This window comes from Saccostrea echinata, unplaced genomic scaffold, assembly GCF_033153115.1.
Source record: "Saccostrea echinata isolate AGI-Se365-2 ecotype Australia unplaced genomic scaffold, CSIRO_AGI_Sech_v1 ptg000022l, whole genome shotgun sequence".
Lineage (NCBI taxonomy): Eukaryota > Metazoa > Mollusca > Bivalvia > Ostreida > Ostreidae > Saccostrea > Saccostrea echinata.
In genome coordinates, this window is record NW_026889771.1 from 14,994,865 (window position 1) to 15,013,565 (window position 18,701).

At 33.7% G+C, this 18,701-nt stretch overlaps 1 protein-coding gene across 3 annotated transcripts in view; it reads right to left on the reverse strand.

Annotated features, from left to right (window-relative positions):
* The window catches only part of LOC133190516 (peroxidasin homolog), a 43,240-nt gene that overhangs the window by 6,154 nt on the left and 18,385 nt on the right, over positions 1-18,701 (reverse strand). For 2 of the 3 annotated variants that reach the window (XM_061326184.1, XM_061326185.1), the window contains 6 exons: positions 15,306-15,423; positions 14,341-14,501; positions 12,844-13,116; positions 12,433-12,549; positions 519-683; positions 10-273 (listed from right to left, as the gene is read on the reverse strand). In XM_061326184.1, the coding sequence (XP_061182168.1) occupies positions 10-273; positions 519-683; positions 12,433-12,549; positions 12,844-13,116; positions 14,341-14,501; positions 15,306-15,423 (1,098 nt within the window). Of the gene's footprint in view, positions 1-9; positions 274-518; positions 684-12,432; positions 12,550-12,843; positions 13,117-14,340; positions 14,502-15,301; positions 15,425-18,701 lie in introns of those variants that run through there. The other variant, XM_061326186.1, reaches the window with a different exon arrangement.

Here is an 18,701-nt window from a genome sequence, read left to right on the forward strand (position 1 = left end):
TGTACCAACCTCCAATGTTCAAGTTAACAACATTCCTGGCAAATCCCAGGGTGTTTTCTGGAAAGCACTCATATCTTCCAAAGTCAGACTGGCTGGCCTGTCTGATGGTTAAGCGGTTCCCTTGGAGAGAGTATTTGGGTCCTGGTAAGATGGAAGCACCATTCCGGATCCACCTCGTGGCCTGCAGTGGATCCCCATCCTCGGCACACAACAAGATAATGTCCTCTCCAACTCGCCCTTCTGTATCGTGTTCTCTATTATTGACAGGCACAGCTAAAGAATGTACAAATTAAATTTTATTAAGAAATTATTTTATTTTATATTTATTTACCATATCAAGATTCAAACTTGATTATTTTTCCAATTCTATCCAAACAGATTAAGGAAGTTTTCATATATTAAACAATTTAAAAAATGCTGATTTTATGTGGTGCTAATTCACTTTCAGCTAAGAAAAAATGATAATAAGAATTAAATTACAATTCAAAATTTTTCTATTTGTTTTTTTCTTTTCTCACCTGTTTGTGTGACTGTTAACCTGGCTGAGCTTTCGACTGCTCCAGCAGAGTTCTCTCCCCTGCACCTGTATGTTCCTCTGTCTGTAGACTGAAGTAAAACTATCCGCAGTTGTCTCCCTTCATTCACAATCTGAATTCGTCTGTCAGTGGTCAAGACTTCAGTATCTATAAAAGGATGATAATCAGCATAATGACTAATTATGTTCCCCAAACGAAGTTTGGGAACATATTGTTTTTACTCTGTTTCTTATTATTAAGGTCTTCCGTTTTCACGGAAGACCTTATAGTGATTCTACTGTTTCTTATTAAGGTCTTCCGTCTCCAACGGAAGACCTTATTGTTTTCGTTCGGTTTCTTTTTCCCTATTATCAGGGCTTTTCGACTTTTGGCGAAAAGCCCTATTGTTTTCGTCTTGTTTTATTATTATTATTATTCTGAACACTTTTTCGTTTCTGATTTAAGGAAAACGTTTAAAGTTATTTATCTCTTTTTATAACCTTTCGTTAGCAAATTTAAATGTCTCGCGTATGTTAGGTTTTGTACTTCCGGTTACCTTACTTCCGGTTTAAATACGCCAAAAACTGATTTTTTGAAAAGAACATGAAACTCCCTTATCCTACACTCAAACTTATTCAAATTTTAAATATGAATTCTTCTGTTCATTTCCTACGAAAAACTTAGCGACAGCATTTTTCTATCTTTTTACACTTTTTGAGATATACGACTCCAGAAATGAGAAAAGGGGGGATGAATTTCATAAAATCTGAAATCGATGAATAAAAATAAACTTTGAGATGACATGTCGTTTAGAATGATAATATTAAGATATATTTTAAGTTTCAAGTCAATCTGACCAGTACTTCCGGTTTTAGGAGTGTCTGAAAATTGTCTATGGGAATTCCTATGTTAAATTTGAAATCACACGTGCAACTTTTTCTGAAAAGGGAAGCTAAGGATTTTTATGGGATTTTAAATGGACTATCACAATACTGTTACAATGATCGGATAAGGTTATAGAAGTGTAATTCTGAAAAATAAGGGACTGATAGGGGTCACTGCAGAAAACAACCCTTTTCTTATAACTTTTCTATTTTTCTTCCAATTTCAAAACCGTTTTCTGCTTTGTATTCAGCATTAAGAGTACAATTTAAAAATTATGGTCCGTGGGGTCACTTTTTGACACCTTATAGGACTTACAGAAGACTGAAATAATGTAATTTTCATTTATTTAAAAAAAAATGGAGTAAGAGTTGTCTCTCTTTGAACATCAGTTAACAGGCGTACATACTCTTTAGGTTTCAAGTTTGGTATCAATATGACAAGTACTTCCGGTTTTATGAATCTCTAAATTTGTCTGTGGGAGTTCTCATGTTAAATGGAAAATTGCACATTTCACGATATCTCTTAAAGTAATCAAGATATTCTTGTGAAAATTGAGTGATATAATGACAGTAATATTGTTTCAATCCTATTAAGGTTTGAAAATGAATTTCTGGAAAATAAGGGATTTCTAGGGGCCAAAGTTGAAAACTGACCTTTGCCCATAACCTTTTTAAGTCTTAATGAATTTTTGAACAGTTTTCTATTCTGGGTTAAGCTTAAAGAGTACAATCTAAAAATTATGGTCCGTGGGGTCACTTTTTGACCCCTTATAGGAGTTACAGAGGACTAAAATAATAAAATTTTTATTTATTTCAAATATGATGAAGTAAGAGTTATCTCCCTTTGCACATCTGTTGGCGAGCTTACATACTCTTTTGATTTCAAGTTTGGTATGCATATGAGAAGTACTTCCGGTTTTATGAATCTCTGAATTTGTCTATGGGAGTTCCCATGTTAAATGGAAAAATGCACATGTCACGGTATCTCCTAAACTAAATAAGATATTCTTCTGAAAAATGAGTGATATAATGACATTCACATTGTTTCAACCCCATTAGGGTCTGAAAATGAAATTCTGAAAAATAAGGGATTTCAAGGGGCTAATATTTAAAACTAATTTTCCCATGTAACTTTTTTTATTTCTAAATGAATTTTTGAACAATTTTCGATTCCGAGTTCAGCATAAAGGGTACAGTTTAAAAATTATGGTCCGTGGGGTGACTTTTTTACCCCTTATAGCTATTTTAGAAACCTGAAATGTAGAAACTTTTGGAAATTTCAAAAATAACAATGCAAGAGTTACCCCCCTTTGCAGAGCTCTAGTGAGAATTACACACTATTTAGGTTTCCATTTTTATAAGCTTCTGGAGACTTGATCCGGCCTGATTATTTTTTATGTTTTTCATTTAATTAGAGTTATCGCTCTTTAAGGTCCTTGAGATTCAAAGCATCGAAAAGCCCTCCGTTTTTGTTGAACGACAAAAAAGGTCTAGTTATTATTATTATTCTTTTTTTTTCTTACCGATTTTGTGCAAGCGAGTTCTCGGAAACGACTCGGTCGATTTTCATGAAACTTTCAGATCTGATAGATATTGATCTGAACCTTATTGGAAATTTTTTATATTGATGACGTCACTTCCGGTCGTGAGATATAGACAATTATCTGATTTTCAGAGGGTCGGCTTGTCCTGGTAATCACTCCAAAACGAATAAAGATATTGAGTTGAGGTTCTCAGTGAAGGTAGAGGAGGGATTGTAGATGTGCTTTTTTGCGTCCATATCTTTCCAGCGCAAAAGGCGCCAAAGCTCGCCTGGGCTCGAAAAGTAGGCTCACAAGCATCTCGCAAAATTTCACAAGTTTTCTATCATATCTTTATACCTGTAAATATTTTGTTAAAACATGTATTACAAAAGTTGTGCAGAATGATAAGTGCTTTCATTTGGTATCAAGAAAAAGGGGCTGACTCCCCAAGTTAGGGGCTCAGAGGGGCCAAAAGTTTTTTATCTATAACTCTTTAACGATCAATATTTTGTTATACATTACTGAAGCAAAAATGTTTATCTTAACAATTTACAACAATATATGATAAGATTCTGATCATATGTTACGTAATAAGGGGTCACAAGGGGCCAGAATGCTAAATCTTTGACGCTTTATATCTCGAAAAGGGGGAATATTTTGATAAGCAATACTAAACAAAAGATGGTCAGAATAATGTTCTAAACAATATGCACCCTTTCAATTTTTGTCAAACGGCCCCATTAAGGACTTGTAGGGGTGGCCCCTAAATATTTCCATTCAGCATATCTCCACAACGAAAAGAAATCTCTGAATAGTTGTTGAACAAAAAATGTTTAAAATCACAAGACTTTTCATTTGATGTCAAGAAAAAGGGGCTGACCCCTCAAATTAGGGGCTCAGAGGGGCCAAAACTCTTTTATCTATAACTCTTCAACGATCAATAATTTGTAACACATTACTGAAGCAAAGATGTTTATCTTAACAATTTACAACAATATATGATAAGATTCTGATCACATGTTACGTAATAAGGGGTCACAAGGGGCCAGAATGCTAAATCTTTGACGCTTTATATCTCGAAAAGGGGGAATATTTTGATAAGCAATATTGAACAAAAGATGGTCAGAATAATGTTCTAAACAATACGCACCCTTTCAATTTTTGTCAAACGGCCCCATATAGGACTTGGAGGGGTGGCCCCTAAATATTTCCATTCAGCATATCTCCACAACGAAAAGAAATCTCTGAATAGTTGTTGAACAAAAAATGTTTAAAATCACAAGACTTTTCATTTGATGTCAAGAAAAAGGGGCTGACCCCTCAAATTAGGGGCTCAGAGGGGCCAAAACTCTTTTATCTATAACTCTTCAACGATCAATAATTTGTAATACATTACTGAAGCAAAGATGTTTATCTTAACGATTTACAACAATATATCATAAGATTCGGATCATATGTTACGTAATAAGGGATTACAAGGGGCCAGAATGCTAAATCTTTAACGCTTTACATCTCGAAAAGGGGGAATATTTTGTTAAGCAATACTGAACAAAAGATGGTCAGAATAATGTTCTAAACAATATGCAACCTTTCAGTTTTTGTCAAACGGCTCCATTAAGGACTTGGAGGGGTGGCCCCTAAATATTTCAATTCAGCATATCTCCACAACGAAAGGAAATCTCTGAATATTTCTTAAACAAAACGTTTTCAAAATCACAAGACCTTTCAACTGATATCAAGAAAAAGGGACTGATCCCTCAAACTAGGGGCTCGTAGGGGCCAAAAGCATGTCATCTATAGCTCTTTGATAATGTTATATAAATCAAAAAAATGAAATCTAATTAAGGAAGTCTATATATTATTATCTTTTAACAAAGATCATAGTCAAAATCATATCTCATCTCATCGAAAAATCGGCCGGAAGACCTACTCGTTGCTCGCAACGAGATCTCATCTAGTTATTATTATTATTATTATTTTTTTTTTGACCAAATTTTGTGCAGGCATTTTCTCGAAAACGCTTCAGTGGTTTTTCGTGAAACTTTCAGGAAAAATTAGTCATTGTATGAACTTGTTTTATCACAAGGAAAATTTGGAAAATTCCATTTTGGTTCCAAGTTACGGGCAATTTCCTGATTTTAAAATGAAATTTTGTCCGCGAATGTTATCAAGAATGACTAAAGATATGAACTGGAGACTAATTGGAGAGTATAGAACGTGACTTCTAAATTTGTGGAATCACATTTTCGTTCGTCGTCGGCACTTCCGGTCGTTTACGGAAGTGATCAAAGAAATCATAAAATTTCAACTTTCTTTTTTTGAATCAATACTTACATCACATTATTGCATCTCTTTTGTAGTTTCGAAATATGTTGGTCCCACCAGAAACAAAAACGTTAACTTCCGGTTATAAGAGAAAAACTACATAATTTTAGTATCTTTCTTTCCCATTAATATCCTTTGTAGATAAAGTTTTTGAAATGAATTTTAAATATGTTATTCAAACTGCAGATATCTAGAGTAACATCAAATATCTTTGTAAAATTCACTTCCGGTCGCGTGTTTTCCTGTCCTCAAAATGAGAAGTTGTCTGAGCAAGATCTCGGAAACGGTGAGAGATTAAGACACCAATCTTATATGAGCAACAGACCTTAAGATGTAGGCAAAACCATTTGGGTTCAGAGCGTCAGCTGTCACTTCCGGTCGTCACAGGAAGTGATCAAAGAAATCGAAAATTTCAACTTTTCTTTTTTTAATTAAAAATTGCATCACTTTATTGCATCTTTTTCGCAGATTCGAAAGATGTCGGTCTCACCGGAAACAAAAGCGACAACTTCCGGTTATAAGAGAAAAACAACATCATTTGAGTATTTTACTTTCCGAAAATATTCTTTATAGATAAAGTATTTGAAATGAATTTTAAATATGTTATTCAGACTGCGTATGTCTAGCGTAACCTTAAATATCTTTCAAAAATTCACTTCCGGTCGCGTGTTTTCCTGTCCTCCAAATGAGGAGATGTCTTAGCAAGATGTCAAAAACAAGTAAAAGATTAAAACACCAAACTTTTATGAGTAATAGACCTTGAGGAGTAGGCGAAAACATTTGCGTTAAACACGTCAGTCGTCACTTCCGCTTGTCCCAGGAAGTGATCAAATAAATAAAAAAAAAAGAAGTTAACTTTTCATTTTTAAATTAAAACTTGCATCACTTTATTGCATCTCTTTCGCTGTTTTGAAATATGTTAGATTCCACCAGAAACAAACAACGTCAACTTCCGGTTATAGGAGATAAACTACGTTATTTTGATATTTAACTTTCTCATAAATATTGCTCATCGATAAAGTACCTGAAATGATTTTATGTATGTTGTAGATACTGCAAATGTCTAGAGAAATGTCAGAGATTTTTATAAAATTCAACTTTCCATCGCATGTTTACCTGTCCTCAAATTTCGAATTTGTTCTCACAATATTGCTCGGCAACAATAAACGACTGAAGACTAAAACTTTCAGGAATGCATGATAGTCAGTCATCAGTTTATTTGAATCGTGTGAAAATCTTGTATCGCCGTTACTTCCGGTCGTCGCAGGAAGTGATGTAAAAAAGTGAATGATTAATGGTTAGCAAGTTGGATTTTCCCGTTGACGATTAGGGAATCTCCAGAGTGTCTGAATTTCTTTTATCACTTTTTCAGCTTGAACTTTCCTTTTATTTTCAGAATCGGACGGAAGACCTCTCATTGCTCGCAATGAGTTTCTAGTTATTATTATGTTCCCCAAACGGAGTTTGGGAACATATTGTTTTTACTCTGTTTCTTCTTCTTCTTCTTATTATTAAGGTCTTCCGTCTCCACGGAAGACCTTATAGTGATTCTATTGTTTCTTATTATTATTCTTTTTTTTTTAGACAAAATTTTGTGCACGCGATTTCTCGAAAACTATTCAACGAATTAATTTGAAATTTTCAGGGATAAAAGGTCTTTAAATGAAGTTTATATAAAATTCCGTTTTTTGGTAAATTCGATTCCAGTGCCAAGTTATGGACAATTTCCTGATTTTAAAATGAAATTTTGTCCTCGAAGGATCTAAGAAACGGCTAAAGATATGAACTGGAGACTTGTAAGAGATGATAGACCATGACTTCTAGATGTTCGAAATTACCTTGGTTTTCGTCGTCAGTACTTCCGGTCGTCACCGGAAGTGTTTAAAGAAATCGAAAATTTCAAGTTTTCTTTTTTTAATCAAATCTTGCATCACATTATTGCAACTCTTTCGCAGTTTCGAAATATGTTGGTCCCACCAGAAACAAAAACGACAACTTCCGGTTATAAGAGAAAAACTACATAATTTGAGTATTTTTCTTTCCCATAAATATCTTTTATAGGTAAAGTATTTGAAATGATCTTTAGACATGTTATTCAGATTGCAAATGTCTAGAGTAACGTCAAATATCTTTGCAAAATTCACTTCCGGTCGCGTGTTTTTCTGTCCTCAAAGTGAGAAAATATCTGAGCGAGATCTCAGAAACGGTATGAGATTAAGACAACAAACTTATATGAGTAATAGATCTTGAAGAGTAGGCAAAATCATTTGGGTTAAACTGTCAGCCGTCACTTCCGGTTGTCACAGGAAGTGATCAAAGAAATCAAAAATTTCAACTGTTCTTGTTTAAATTAAAACTTGCATCACCTTATTGCATCTCTTTCGCTGTTTTGAAATATGTTAGACTCCTCCGGAAACAAAAACGTCAACTTCCGGTTTTATGAGATAAAATACATAATTTCGATATTTAACTTTCTCATAAATATCGCTTAAAGAAAAATAATTGAAATGTTTACATGTTGTAGATACTGCAAATGTCTAGAGACACTTTAGAGATTTTTTTTTTATATAAAATTCACTTCCGGTCGCGTGTTTTCCTGTCCTCAAAATTAGAATTTGTTCTCACAATTGCTCGGCAACAATAAATGACTGAAGTCTGAAACTTTCAGGATTGACAGTCCGTCATCAGTTTATTTGCATCGTATGAAAATCGTGTGTCGCCGTTACTTCCGGTGGTGACAGGAAGTGATGCAAAAAAGTGAATGGTTAATGGTTAGCACGTTGGATTTTCACGCTGACGACCAGGGTTAAATCTCCAGAGTGTCTGAATTTCTTTTATAACTTTTTCAGCTTGAATTTTCGTTTTTATTTTCAGAATCGGACGGAAGACCTCTCATTGCTCGCAATGAGTTTCTAGTTATTATTATTATTCTTTTTTCTTCTTATTAAATCTTCTCCGGTACTTTTTTGTCCGCGAGTGTTCTAGGAAACTGCTCATCCAATTGAGTTGAAACCTTTTTAGGGTTAATAGGTATGTTGTGTAGATTTGCGGAACGAAGGTCATTTTGCGCGCACATGCATGCACGTGCGGGCGCGTGCAATGAGTGAAATGACTTACATACTTCATATAGCCGTAACTTTTATATTTTTTGATGAAATGCTTTGAAAATCATAACATAAGGATATATTAGTAGAGTAGACAAGATGACATGGTCAAATCAGCATGAACTCACGCGCATGCACGTGCGCTTCGCTCTGATTGGCTGAAACAAAAGTCTCAATATCTTTCTTGTTTTTTGACAAAATACTTTGAAATTTAAAACATAGTCATACATTAGAAGGTTCTACAAGACAATATATAAGGATTATCATGAAAACACGCGCATGCACGTGCGCTGCAATCTGATTGGCTTAAACTTTAAATGGCTATAACTTTTTTGGTTCTCAACAAAACAGGATGAAATTTAGAACATAAATAGGTATAATAGATTCCTACATTATGCTACTATCAAAATTGAATGCAAGAAGATGCATGCACGTGCGCGCGCATACAATGCGTTAAGTGACCAATATACTTGATATAGCTGTTACTTTTCAACTTTTTGATGAAATGCTTCGAAACTCAAACGATAGAAATATATTAAAAGTGTAGACAAGATGATATGGTCATCATGCATATGCCTGCACGTGCGCGCGCATGCAATGTTGAAATGACCAATATACTTGATATAGCCTTTACTTTTATACTTTTTGATGAAATTCTTCGATACACAGTTTCATAAAATATATCAATAATGTAGACAAGTGACATGGTCATCTTGCACATGCATGCACGTGCGCGCGCGTGTAATGCGTAAAACAACAAATATACTTCATTGCCTTATTTAATGAAGTCTTACAGGAAATAAACCACCAAAAGGGAGTTGGGGAGCGTTTGGGGAACATCTGTAACGGTCCCCGTTACAATTATAACTAGTTATTATTCTTTTTTTCTACTTTCTTCTCCGGTACTTTTTTGTCCGGGAGTGTTCTCATAGAACCACTCATCTGATTGACATGAAACCTTTTTAGGGTTAATAGGCATGTTGTGTAGGTGTTCGGAACGAAGGTCATTTTGCGCGCACATGCATGCACGTGCGCGCGCGTGCAATGAGTGAAATGACTGATATACTCGATGAAGCCGTAACTTTTATATTCCTTGAAGAATTGCTTTGAAACTCAAAATATAAAGATATATTAGTAGTCTAGACAAGATAACATGGTCAAATTAGCGTGAACTCACGCGCATGCACGTGCGCTCTTCTCTGATTGGCTGATACAAAAATCTCAATAATTTCCTTGTTTTTTGACAAAATACTTTGAAATTTAGAATATAAGTATATATTACAAGGTGCTACAACATGTTATATAGGAAATTTCTTGAAAACACGCGCATGCAGGTGTGCTGCAATCTGATTGGTTGAAACTTTGAACGTCCATAACTCCCTTGGTTTTCAACAAAACAGGATGAAATTTACGACATGGATAGGCACATAGAGCTCCTACATTATGATACTATCAAAATTGAATGCAAGGCCATGCATGCGCGTATGCTGTATTCTGATTGGCTAATGCTTAAAGGGTTACATCTCTCTTATTTTTCAATGAAATTCTTTAATATTTTACACAAATGTATGTATTGTGACACACTATAAGAAAATTATTGTGAAAAATGTAGAAAACATGTGCAAGCACATGCGCTGAAATTTGATTGGCTAATACCCATATGGCTATATCGGAGTAGTTTTCCAATGAAATACCCTTAAAAATAAAGTGTCCATCTATATTACAAAAATATTGTCTAATTTATTGAAGCTTGTAGGGAATGGGGCATCATAAGGGATTGGGGAGCCGTTTGGGGAACATCTGTCATGGTTCCCGTTACAATTAGCACTAGTTATTAAATTTATTTATTTTTCATTATTAAATTGTAAAGCTATTTCCATTTTTCTGAGCATATTAATGGGTTAGTGTTGTTGGGATAGTGTTTAGCTTAAGAAAAATGGGAATATTTTCCAAATAACAAGTCTTAGTCAAGTTTCTGAAAATGTAGTCAAAGTTAAGTCCCTTCAGTGACATTTTTGGGGTCTTGATCATTACATTTTTCTTAAAGAAAGGTAGACCTCCACTCATGAATTGTAACGGAAGAACTGAGTTAAAGTTTAATAACATGTAACAAATACTTTAAATCCTGATACCACTCACAGTTCGTTCACCTTCACTATACACCTTATCCTTTAGATTTGTTATTGCTTTTCCACCATACTTTATTAAAATTTGATACCAAAATAAAAAACACCCCAAAAAACAACAACAAAGGATTCTATACAGAGAGATCATCATATCTCATTCCTTATCTAGTGGATGTACTTTTTTGTTGTCAAACTTTCCATCAATTACCATAAATTTAAATACATGTACTGTAATATTACATAATATTACTGTCATATGTCATACACCTAGACAATCGGTGGCCTCAAAAGGCAAGCTAAAATTTCAAGATTCATTACAAGGTTAATTTCACAGAGACTGGTTTTATGATTTATTGTATTAAATGTAAAATTCAAATGTCCTTGTAGAGAAATAGTGCTAGATATTAAAAGCCATTACCATAAACATTAAAAGTATACACATATTGACACCACATATACCCAAAGGCTTTTTAAAACACTGTTTATGGCCCATAAAGCACTTTTTCTTACTTGATGTGTTAATGCATAGAATATGATTTTAAGTGGTATCTGATATATACTAAAATGTGAAAATAATCCACTATTTTACAAATTTTAAAATACAAATACACCAACGTACTTCTGGGTTCATTTTGCAAATCTACACCAGGTGAAATTAACATTATTTATGTGAATAAACCAAAACAAATCATGTACCGGTACATGAAACACACATGTTTTGCAAAAAAGATTTTTATGCTATGTTCAAGGTGTTTTACTGATTACTTTCCAGTTGTGAACTATGGTTCCTCATTGCTATACATATATTAACAGGTGTGTTTGTTTTAAAAATGAAGTTTAGAATACCGGTTTCACTACCAATCACAGGGAAGGATTAAAGTTTTATTTTAATATTTACTATAGACATGAAATCTCGAAAATCTCATAAGACATGAATATTCTTTCTTAAAAACATTAGTTTATCACACCAGAAAATACTTATAATAATGTTAACCAGATATTTTGCCATACTGTAAAATTTGCTACCAATATTAGAATATGGGATTTACCGTATGCATGCAGTTAGGTTAAGGATGTATCAAATATAAATAGGTGATAACAATACGATGCCACAATAGACGATATATGACATATTAATATTAAAACTATTGTATTCAGAGATTTATTTGAAAATCAGAAAATAAATAGGAAAATACAGACACTTACAAAAACTAACATTTGATACCCTATATTTGTTGGAATGGGTTAAACTTCATCAACAGATGAAATCACATTTATTAAATCTTTAACAAGTGAAATTGAAATGCAAGGTCATTACAACATGCAAACTGTTACACAGTTACATAAAATGGTACAGTACCCTGGCATAAGTGAGTCATAATTTTTTTTTTTTTACTATATATTTCATTAAAAAATGTCTTTTTTCATAACATTATTCCATTATTTGTGGCTCATATTTCCTATGATTATAACATCATAATATGCAGAATTTTTTTTTTTGTAGTTTCTTCACATGATTTTAAAGAAATTTTATCTGTAGGCATTGTGGTGATATCACAAGTCAAATGACTCCAATTTGGTATGAAATCATAGTATTTTGAGTTTAGAAATTTTAACCTAGATGATTTCATAAATAATTCTCAACAATCTGTGTATCATTTTCCTTAGCATCCAAGAAAAGAAAATTTGAACAAATCTGCATAATTTAAAAGTGGAAAAAATCATAGAAATTGGGCTAAAATTAACCTTACAATAGGTTTTTTTTAAAAAAATTGGTTTTTCTATGAATATATAGTGAAAAAAGGCAGATATTATGTATATTCACTTATGGCCGTACACTGTAGAGCCTGTAATGATTCTTTACCGTTTTTACTGTGACTATATTGAAAGTTAAAATTTTACAATATGAGAAATACTTGCAGTTTGCATACTATTTCTTTTCATCGTCTACTTACTTCCTTTGTACCATGTGATGTTTGGTCGAGGGTTCCCTGATACTTCACAAGTAAATCTAGCAGTGTCCCCCTCAGTGAGGGACAGGTCTGTGGGTGGCTGTACAATGACTGGGGCCTCTGAAAACAAAAATAAGCAAATCATAAATACAGATGAACTTCGGTATCTCGAACACAGATATCTCAAATACCATGGATATGTCGAAGTCATTTGGAAAGTCCTAAAGCACTTTTTCTTTAAGTATTTTACCCTCGGATATCTCGAACCCTCGAATATCTCAAAGTGTTTTCTCGGTCCCATCCAGTTCGAGATAATGAGGTTTGACTGTATATTTAAATAGGGGTCCACAGAGTTTGAAAACACTGTACAATGTTTTCGAAAGCCAGTGCAACAGGAATCAATGATTCACCTACCCCCTTGAATTGTCACTCTAGCATCAGCAACAGCAAATCCCTCTTCATTTCCTGCCTGGCATGTGTACACCCCTTGATCTGAAAGCTGAAGGTTGCTGATGTCTAAATTTCCTGTAGTATCCACAGCATATTTACTGTTGGGTACAATAGTGACATCATTAAATTTCCAGGTAATGGTGGGGGGAGGGATTCCTGTAGCTTGACAGGACAGGCGTATAGACTGTCCAAACTGACCCCTGATGTCAGAAGGGGTAGTGACCATAGATGGGGCAGCTGAAATGAATCATACAGAAAATCAAATGAGGCTCTGAAAGAACAGAAGGAAAAAATCAAACATAGTTTCATTTTATTCCTTTTTTTACTCTTTTATCAGGTATTAATTTTAACCAGGCAGGAAGTGAGTATTAGTTATACTGTAAGTTTAGAACTGTCTGTCACACAGAGATAAAACTCACTACCTTATTTTTGAATCTATATGTAAATTAATGGAGATTATGAAGAATAAAAAGATTTCAAGGGTTTGAAAAAAATTAAATATGAAATACAACTACTCTGCCTGTAATCTAGCTGAAGATCTTGGTCTGAAAAATGGGGATGGACAACCAGAGAGCCGATTAAGCATGTGTTCTTAACATATCTTTTATTACTTCCACAACAAAACATTCACCAAAACAGTTGTTAATAGCCCTCCTGGACCTAAAATTGAGACCATTGAAAATTTCACCTATTTATACTGCCATTTTGGGTGGCATGACAAGGCCAACGCCCTTTGTGCTTGACTTGTACAAGCATTTTTATTGTTGAAGTAGTAAAAAATATATATGCTAGGAACACATGATTAGTAATAATTTGAGATATGGCAGCTTAAATATACGGTAAGAAATAAATTGAGAAACAGTGCACTTCTTTGTGCACAATAAATATACACTTTTTCAATGGGTGGCACGTACTGTAGCCGTCTGCTCATCCATCCCAATTTTTCAGACCAGAGAGCTACAGATCTGCAGCTACCTGCAATCTAAATTCTACTTTTTTCATGCCAGTTCTTAAATCTTCAATCATACAGATGAGAACTGACATAAGGAAAATAAATTTCTTTTAAGCTTTTTATGCATATGTGGGCATATTGTCTTAAAATTCAGAGGACATGAAAAGATTCTAGTAATTAAGAAAAGCTTTGAAAATGCAATCAGAATACAATTAATGTCAGATGGAATATACTGCATTGTTTTAATTTACTAATGTAAGTAATAATTATGAACATACACATGTATTAACTCAATGGTGAAGTACAGAATTTAGAAAATATTAATTCTGATCCCTACCCTTTTTTGTTGTGGAAGAGAGCGGGTGGGGAAAGGGGTGGTGGTGTTTTTGTTGGAAGGAGAGTGACCTATTTTCTTATGTTTAGTAATGGCTTTGTCAAATTGCCATCTTGGTTTCTATCTAAATGATTCAGACGCAGACTTTTTCCATGTAAGTAAGACTAGCATGTACCTCTGGAGTAAGTAAGCTGGACTTTGTTTGTCCGGATTTCTTGGTCTTGAGTCCGGACCACACACTGATAGGTTCCTTTATCCGAGTCTACAGTATTGTGGATCATCAGTGTTCCATCATTCAGCATTGACACTCTGTTGTCTCGCAAGTTCACTTCTACACTGTTATATTGGAAATTAGAAACTCAAAACACTGTATATAGAACTACTTTGAGAAATAAGATAATTTACTGTATACAGACATATATTTTCCCCTGTGGGATTAATTTATGCTATGTATGAGCATCCAGATAGGAGGTCAAAATTTTGGGGTCAGTGTACACAATGTGTATTCAATAAGACATACAAAGGCAATTCAAGAAATCTATGTAATTTCTACTTGTGAATAAATTGAATAGAAACTGTGATTCTGCAGAATTACACCCCCTTGGGAAAAAGTACAGTAACTAACCATTAATCAACTCTGAGAAAATTAAAAGACTAAGCAAAAATTAGCACCATAATAATCTCTAATTTAATCTCTTTCTCTCTACACTGACACATTCAATAAATGCACTCATTTTTCCCCAGAGCTTAAAAACCTGAGTCCAATAAAGCTACCAGCATATTTCCCCAGTCTCATTAAGTACATTCAGATACCAAAATTAAATAATGCACTCATAACAATCAAATGAATCATATTAATGTGAAATTACTTGTTTACAGTGCATTAATCTCAAATGCCTCATTCAGTTAAATGGTGACACACACTGACACACCTACAAAGTGATTTTTATCCTCCCTGGAGTCCTTAAAATAAACATTAAACACATTCCTCACTCATTCTCCAAACTCTCAAAATTCTGGCAGTTTCTTGACTGGAGACATAAAGATTGAATTTGCCTGGAATCAATTAACGAATGCTTATTTATGTATCTTGACGTAACCCTGTGTTATGTGGTATAAAAACAATGACAATTTACCCACTCATTATGAAGCCAGGAAATCTTGTAGTTTTCGTTTCCTTCTGCACGGCAAGAAAAATACGCTGTGTTTCCCATTGTGATTATTGCATCTCGGGGTTCCATGGTGAAGTGTGGGGTGTCTGCAAATTTATCATGTATCACTCTCTATTACCATCATGGGAAATTGGAACAAGAGGCCCATGGGCCACATCACTCACCTGAGCACACTGGTTTGGAAAAAGCAGAAATCAGTTCAGCATTGAAAAGTTTAAATATATTAAAGTGGTCCCAACCTACTGGGGTTCCATATTTCTTTGATTAGTCATGGCTTGAGAAGATCTTTCCCTATAAATTTGATCTTCTATTGTGGACCTGCCCTACCCCAGGGGTCATGATTTGAACAAATTTGAATCTACATTTCCTAAGGATGCTTCTGTATTAATATGACTAATCAAGGCTTTGCTGTTCTCGAGAAGAAGATTTTTAATGATTTTTTTCTATGTCCTATAGGACATATTCCTATGTATAACTTTGATTCCGTGGTGTGGCTCCTCCCTACCCCTGGGGGTCAAGATATGAACAAACTTGAATGTACACTACCTGGGTATGCTTCAAAATAATTATCACCAATGAAGGCTTTGCTTTCTTGAGAAGATTTTTAAAGATATTTCCTATAGATTCCTATGTATAACATAAACCCGGGCTTGTTGTGACCCCAACGTAACCCTGGGGGTCATAAATTGTAAAAACTTAAATAATCATTAACTGAGGATGTTTCCACATAAGTTTCATCTTTTCTGGTCCAGTGGTTCTTGAGAAGAAGTCGAAAATGTGTAAAGCTTCACAGGTAGATGGACAGACGGATGGACACCAAACAAAATATGATCAGGAAAGCTCACTTAAGCCTTAAGCTCAGGTGAACTCAAAATTAAATACTGAAAGAATTACTGGCTTTTTTTTTTGAAGAAATAGATAACATTTAAAAAATGAAAAAAAAAAAAACATTACACCTAACAGGAAATGAATTAATTTCATAAAACTTGACAGGAAATGAAATTTTCTATAATTAAGATTTTTGCTGTGTTCTTGGGCTCAAAAAACATTTTCAACATGCTGAAAACATTATGTTGCCCGTTTTTTTCTGTTATTGCCAAAAAAAAAACATATTTCCTGTTAATATCAAATCACCTCTCTTATAGACTCATTCATAAAAAAGTAAAATGTATTATATATTTACTATGATAGTGGAAAAGGAATCAAGTTCATTGATAGCTGAATAGCAGAAAAAATTTCAGTGTCCTATTATACCTCTCCAAACAAATTCTCCTACCAGATTTCATAATATACTATAAAGATACATATTTCTAAGGAATCGACAACTTCATATATTCCTGCCTCTTTTTTAGATGGTTACTATATGAGGGGTTATCAATAAGTTCGTGGACTAGCGCCATAAAATTAAAAACACTTTAGGTACATCAATGAATTTTAAAATATTTAGTAAGCATCATCTTTTCTATCTATAGAATAAACCACAAATCATGTTTTATTTTCTAATAAATTAGTAATGTTTTTGTAAGCAATGGTACGTCCAGGCGGCGCAACCTCGAACATGACGTTTTTTTCAACCTGACTGTAACTGAGAAAAACTCTTTTGATATGATCACTTGACATCCAAATATCCCATTAATTTAGGCATGTGATGGGACACAATTGTTCCGCAAAATGTGCAATTTTTACCTCATTCTGTAAGTTCTATGAAATTTCATTGTATATTTTATAAGGAGTGTCCAAACAATTAAGGGCTTGAAAATGACGTCAAAAAGGGGGGAGGGGTTTCCTTTTCCAACATTCTACCTGAAAAACTGGTATAGACCTAGGGAATGTTTAAACTGGCTACAGAGAAATAAAATGCATCCAGAGTACTTGTTTTAAATGCCAAAAGAGATTCAGAGAGATGAGAGATGCACAGATAATGTCGATTTGTAATCAAGGTGTGAAAAGTCAATCAAATCAAAAAGTGACATTGATCAAGTGTGGTAGACATTGAACTCCAACAAGCAAATATGCTGGAATTATCAAGCAAGGATCTTTCCCTATGTATAGATTCATATACAATTTTATATGCATTGAAATCAGCTGTTCATGACATTGTCATGTCATATAAACAAGACAGGTTTTAGTTTTTACTTAACACCAGGAAATCTCTTCAAGGTAAGTGTATTGAAACAGAGGGAGCAGGCATTGAGAAATAATGACGTTGTCGGATGTCATGAAAAGAAACGATGACAGCACCGGGTGATCATATAATGTATTTTTTATTTTATAATAATTTGGCAAATTATCAATGTATCAAGCTAAAATTTTCAACACTTCTTAAACTTTTGTTGTTTAATGTTCCTTATAAATTTTGTAAACACAGACTACATAGTATTATTTTTATCGCATCAGTCCACGAACTTTTTGATAACCCCTTGTATATTTCAAATTTTCATAATAGGAAAATGAAAATTAAAGAAGAACAAAACTGAAGAAGTTCATTAAAAATTAATGGCCCAAATTTTGGAAATAAGTGAAATCAATTAATTAAAAATCTGACATCTTCAAGACCAAAATGTACTTTTTTCATCTGGGATATATATAATTCACTGAAGGTTGTTTTTCTCACTCAAACATACAGAAAACTTTTTTTTAAATTGAAGTCTACCATCTTCGGTTCAAGTAACCAAAACCAAGGTAATTTTCTTTTTATTAAATATGAATGACCTACCCTTCATGATGAAATCATTCATGTAAGATTTATGGTATTTAATCCCCAATTGTTTGATATAGGGATATTCTCAAATTTCAAAAAAAATGACTTTATAATACCTATGACATAGGATGAAAAAAGCAGAGAGAGGATTTTAAAGATCACTATTGGACAATGGGGACTAAATTAACCGGAAAAACAGTTTCACATTCATGGAAGGAACAGACAAACTGATATTGTGCACACCTCACACCTGCATAAAATATGATTCAGCCTCTTGGCCTTAAAACTCTTAAACAACCTTATAAATGTGCAGACATAAACCGTAATTTCATCTCTATTCTTTCAAACAGTAACACTTCCAATCTATCTCAATTTACTCCCAGATGTCTAAGAATAACATATCAGTTATCCAGCTATCCATCAGCCCAAAACACACATTAAAAGACTTTTTTTTTATCAATGAAATATAAATTTCAATTTGCTATATAATGTGATAATGGAAGAAAAATATCCTCTAGCAGACAAATTTATGCAACCTATAATTTGTTACTATATGTGCATGTAAAAATAGGTTTTTGAAAATTGTTTCTGTGGAATTTATATCAGACCTTATTTATCATAAAATTTTCAAAAATTGTTTAAAGGTTTTACTTTCCATGGAGA